At 49.9% G+C, this 5735-nt stretch overlaps 1 protein-coding gene across 1 annotated transcript; it reads left to right on the plus strand.

The window, feature by feature from the left end:
* Positions 1 to 1823: 1823 nt before the first annotated feature.
* F5J12DRAFT_928838 (uncharacterized protein) lies at positions 1824 to 4409 on the plus strand (the record flags this gene model as incomplete). Its single annotated transcript, XM_051749462.1, has 8 exons — positions 1824 to 2095; positions 2242 to 2352; positions 2619 to 2733; positions 2933 to 3099; positions 3488 to 3617; positions 3796 to 3917; positions 4049 to 4190; positions 4272 to 4409. The coding sequence occupies 8 exons, from the start codon at positions 1824 to 1826 to the stop codon at positions 4320 to 4322; spliced, it is 1110 nt and encodes a 369-aa protein (XP_051597331.1). The 3' UTR covers positions 4323 to 4409.
* Positions 4410 to 5735: the final 1326 nt, after the last annotated feature.

Below are 5735 nucleotides of genomic sequence, written 5' to 3' on the forward strand. Positions count from 1 at the left end.
ATCTGCAGCGGATCGCTTCAGGCCGGTGCGTGGTCTTTTAGACAAGCGCTTGGTACTGTTGCTTACGTCTTCTTCGCTGAGAAGGGAAGTACCCTGGCTAGTGATGGAAATGAAGGGGTGGATGGGATCTGTGGTTGCGGTAATAGGCTCAGTTGATGAACTCTGAAGAATGGAAGACGAATCGCCTCGGATATGACGTGGCTGCTGCGTTTGGGCGTCGTGGTGGGTCAGGTGCTGTGATGATGATGCCGATGCTCGAGTGTCGTGCGTCGAAGGGTGTTGTTTGAGGACTCTTCGGCGGGGCTCTGCCTGGTGGGGTGGATGACATCCAGTGGATATATAACGGGTTAACCAATAAACAAAGAAGAGGGCAACAAACGAGCGTGCAGCGATCTCAATTTGGGCTGAAGGCCTGTGTTCAAAGCATCAACTACACCGGCAATGTGCGAGGGGAAAATATAACGAGAGGGTAAAAATGAAAAGGATATCTAGTAATTGGACCCAGAGCAAAATGGAGAGAGGAACCAAAGGACGGGGTCAAATGTGACCCGTAGTGCGTCCCGGGAAAAATGAACGCTATGGGCGTGTGTCCATTAGCGCGCCTTCGGGGTGATAGGTAGTAATAAAGAATACCTCAAATAGTCTGGCAAAACAGTCCATCGGAATCTGCATGCTTACCGAGAGATCTCGCACTGCTTCCGGTCAATCTGGCGGGCTGTCAAGCCTATAGTGCAATATCTATCAAGATTTCCTAATATGGAGGGCGACTTTATACACATGCTTTCGCATTTGCACGGCAACAAAACGTCAGTACGATCCAGACTAGCTCAAGGAATTCATGTGCGCCGTCGCAAGGTGCGCCAGTAGCATTTTCGTTTCCGAAATGTGGAAGGCAAATTTGCAGCTGGGCCCAGTTCAGTAGGTTGAAGGAGGTCACCAAATGCGTCACTCCATGTGCCAACTTTGTTCGTCAGTGTGATTAGTCCATGACAAAAGGATTACGTATGATTCCTCCAGGAACCATGCCAAATTCTTGTCAAGCGAAATTAAATCGGAAAATTCATTCAAGATTCGGTTTGCTCTGTTCGTCAGAGCTTGACTGGTAAAGACGAGGACGGCATTAATATTATTACCAGTGCGCGTACGGGATGGAAGCGGTAATAGCATTTTCAGCCGAAATAATACCACGCACTGCGACTGCCAGCCTCCGCGCAGGTGCGGCGCCGTCTTCTCCCCAACAATCTTCATTGTCGAAAAAGCGATGCATCATTCATGATGATCGTTCGCCCAAATTTCCGGAACCAGCAAAACGCAGCAGTCCATACACCGAAATCGGTGATGGTTGCACACAAATAAATAAATGGCGTTCTGGTGTGTTCATTCATGATTAATTGATAGATGGCCTCGCAAGGTCAAGATTCCGCCGAATTGGGACCTGTTTTTGTATGTCCATAATAATTGGCGGAAAGGCTCGGAAAGCCCACGCAGCGCTGACGACCGCGGTAGGTGAGGGAGGTGGAATAATAATTCCTAGAAACTGACGCACTAAGGGGCAAACTTCATCTTTTTCGTGAGATATTACGATGTTACACGAGGACGCTATGCTCAAGTAAGTAGGAATGGTGGCACTACGCCGATCAAACTTATCACCAACCTCGCCGCCAGAAAAGGCATTGGAGCAACGCGGCTCGACGGGATTACGGCCCCACCGCGTGGAACGGGGTGGAAGGGGTCACCATTAATGTGGTCACCCGTCAAGTTGATAAGTTGACAGATAAAATTACCCTAAATTACTCATTGCTTCTCTGCGCCCGAAATGCGAAATGAAACGTTTACGGATGGAGATCACATCCAAATACACTTTGACGTTCGGTGGAATGTTCGGACGACCGTATGTCATAGAAGACTACTCAGCAACAAGAGGGGTGGAAAAGCACCTGCCACAAAATGGGTGCGACGAGGGTTGGATGCATCATCCTGTCTTGGAAATTCAAGCTCAAGGTTTGCCAGGACACAATGAAACGATTCAAGCGGAGTTCAAACCTTCGTCCACCCTTTACAGCCCGTCACCCGTTAAAGTATGTGTGGCTCCCCCGTAAGTATGGAGCTCCTCAACAATTCTAATAGTGCACAGTTTCCGCGAGGGAAACTACACACCCACCGTTTTCTCCATGACTATCCAACATGCCGAGATGTCAGCCTCAGTCAGGACGTGTGGATGCAATCTGCCACAATATGAAGCCTAGACATCCAACAAGTTTTCAATGACACATCGACGTTTATTCATCATCCCATCATCCACCCATCTTTCACGTCACGCGCTTGCATGGTGTACCCCTTAGCACTTGATGGGTATGTATTTATTTATATAAATCTTGAGAGCGCTATATGTCAGTGTATGTCCATGTATTGTATGTGCTATCTCGTGAATAACATATCTGTTCCCAGCTCAAGCATCGTTGTTTCGTTAGATTCTCACTGTCACGATTGAGCGGAGACACCCTCCTTAGTACATGCCGACATCGTAAAGTGCAAGATTGAAGCTAATAACCGATCACTAAGCCAGACTAAGCCCAACCGCGAGTTTTACAAACCTAAGACAGTCTAAGCTATACCAGGTCGCAAGTTCCAATCCTTCGGGCCCTTGCGAGCTCCTGTATAGTCCACGATAACCTTGCCAGGGCCGCGCCATGCTACCAATCCCAATTTCGGATTCGCGAACTGGGAAGTAGCGTGAGTGCCACGTAGTAGGTGTCAATCACTGACGTCTCACGCCAAGGACGCTGTTCGATTCTGAAGTGTATTCTCAATGCCGGGAATTGACACACGATGTACTGGTTCTTTGCAGGGCATTGCTGGTGCTAACGTGGTTGCCATGCCCCACGTGTACATGGGTTTAATATACTTCTGTGCCTACTCACGTTGTGTGTAGGTCGCTGGAGATGAGTGCTCGCGTCGTGTGGTCATTGCAGATCACACCGCAAAGTCCTCAGAAAGGCCAATGGAAGACAGTATGGTCCATACGAACAAGCTCTGGGCCCGACAGCGACCCGACAGCATTGTGCCATCATACGAGTTGTGCAGCATACAATTCAATATGTATTTTCAGAATCGTAAGCAAATTACGAATGGGACTGGCAATCTAACTAGGCTCCGCTAAGGCAATTATCAACCACCCAGGTGAACGATGTGACTTTTACCGTTCCGGGGGGGGTGGAGCTAAAAGCGTCCATACTGATCTTTTTCCTTGCTCCCTTTTCTATTCTCCTGCGCTACCGAGTAAGTTATTTGAAGCGTACGTTACAAGTTCGCAATGCGGCGCTACCGGACCAACTGATACGGTTTGGTATTGTAGGAAACCATTGTCGGGGCGAGTGCTGCCCACCGTAGCAATAATGCCTCTTTACTGGCCTCCCTTGACACGCGTGGCGAGTGATCACGGGCTATGACATGACTTCCGCTGGACGCGACGCTATCACGTGTGCAGGTTCGGGGTCTCGGCCGCTCTTCCCTCCACCCCAAGGGTCTCAGGGTATCAGCTTCGTGATCAAGAGCACCAGAGCGCGTCAGCCGATTACCTGAGAGTGCTTACACGTTACGTTCCGAACCCTCCACACGTAAGTACCTTGCAGAGTGCTCGGATTACATTCATCTGTTCGGGTTCACTTTCCCAACGGGTCCATGTATTAATATCCTGGATCTGGATGCTCCTCGCGTTTTTCGACCATTTCTACTCGTTCGCATTGAACAAAGCGGATAGAAATGATGGAGATGTGAGAAACTTGTCACTGTCAGGGTCTCTTCCCCACTGGGGTGTGTACTAACGACACAACATCAGAATCAGACCCAAGGGCTCGGACTCGTGTCGGAATTAGAATCAATTGGGACCCTGCCACGCGTCCGACTGAAAAATTACGGTAAGTGTGTCACAAGGTCGAGGCACGATACCTACTTCGCGTGACTGTCCGACCATCAGTAGTCCCTGCGAACATGTCGCTCTGATAACAGTCATCCCAGCAGAGTCTTGATCTATATTATGATTCAGTAGGAGAGCACCCATGTACCATATCTCTCTTGTGGCGTTTGTTGGCGTATTAAAATATTCGCAGAGTTCTATGTATCGCCAATCCGATGATCCCATGGCATGCCACACTGCCACGCGCTCGATCCAGATGCCGCATCGAGAAGAGGTATGTAAAAATGACATATGCCCACGTTTACAGGACGGAATAAGCTGCGGAAGGTTGACGTCCACGCTATGTAATGCATAGGTAGGGTCATATCTGGAGGCGCTTGTGCCTAATGGTGTGGACGCGACTTGAGATGCCCCCTCCCCCCCCCGCCAGGGCATGCACTAGAAATGAGGACAACCTTCATCCAGAGTATTCTTTGGTGGAGATGTACGTACGTCATACGCTGCTCTGCAATGGACGGCGTGTCTGGTAATTGTGATACCCTCATCTAGCCGGCCCAGCCCGCGCCGTCCCAGTGCTGCCACACTGTAGTGACAAGGTGGGAACAACCATGGTTTGGATGCAATTTGGCAGTATTGCCTTCATGTTGTACACATGAGCTAACGAACGGAAATGACCAGTTGGACTTTGTCGCCGAACCCCTTGCATACATCCCATTCACTGTCTGGATCCTGTCTCACTACCTGATCAAGTCCAGCCAAGTCGTCTGTCAGGCTCTGACTTGTCAGCTCTGCTGTTCCCCACTCACCTCGTCAGCAGAGCAGCACACCCCTGAGACAAATAAAAACGGTAACACACGTAAGTAGTGACCACGCGAATCTTAGTTGGAGTCCTTCATGTTGATCGGCATACTGACCGAGTTCCATCACTAAGTGTCTCTGCAAGCATGTCGGGTCTTCATGGGAATTCCTCGACACACCGATTCAACTGGTACAGAAGGCTACGCTTCACATAGTAACTCCACGGGCCGGGGCGTGATGGGCCTACGTAACTAACTGCGCATATCATGTGTTGCTCCCTGCTACAACCAACCATCAACCTTGAACTGCGTGCAGGTGGTTGTGGGATACATACTGATCGTTCGGGTACATCATCAGGATCCGCATCCGATTTATCATCGAAGCCTGGTTCCAAGGCACGACCACTCAAGGGGGGCTGACGCAGGAACACGGCTTCGACACACGCACCTACCACTGGACATGTCAGGTACTTCAGATCAAGGGCCTCAGCACACGCGCGGAAACGACCTTTTACAGTTAACCCGTCAGTAAGAAGCAAATTGAGCGTACCTACCGGTATCTCTGCTGGACTTCCCAGCGCTGCCCATGCCAGGTATAGGAGCATGTCTTTCCCACCCACCTATGTCACCTATTTATGAATGAGGAACTAATACGCCTGGGAGGCGCACAGTCCGCATACGCGGAGTGGCACATGACACGTGATGAATCACCGGTCGCCCACTCCCGAAACATACGACATACATACTTAGGTCTGGGACAAAGAATTCTTGCACTTACTTAACGCATACTCCACAATCTATCGTCCATTTGGATGCAGAGTACCATGACGTCAGTATAAAGGTTGTATAATGGACAGGACAGGAGGCCTGGTTCCTAGTCACTTGCATAGATGAGTCCCCTTAGTACTTGGCACGAGAGGAGTAGCGGTGAAGCAGAACTAGTAGGCACAGCCATTTGAATTTTTCCTTACACCCTAGGCAACCCCAGACCAAAGTGGCTGGGAAGGAGCTTGGGTCTACCT

The sequence above is a fragment of the Pisolithus orientalis genome, assembly GCF_024613125.1.
Source record: "Pisolithus orientalis strain OTSU chromosome Unknown F5J12scaffold_30, whole genome shotgun sequence".
NCBI classification, from domain to species: Eukaryota; Fungi; Basidiomycota; class Agaricomycetes; order Boletales; family Pisolithaceae; genus Pisolithus; species Pisolithus orientalis.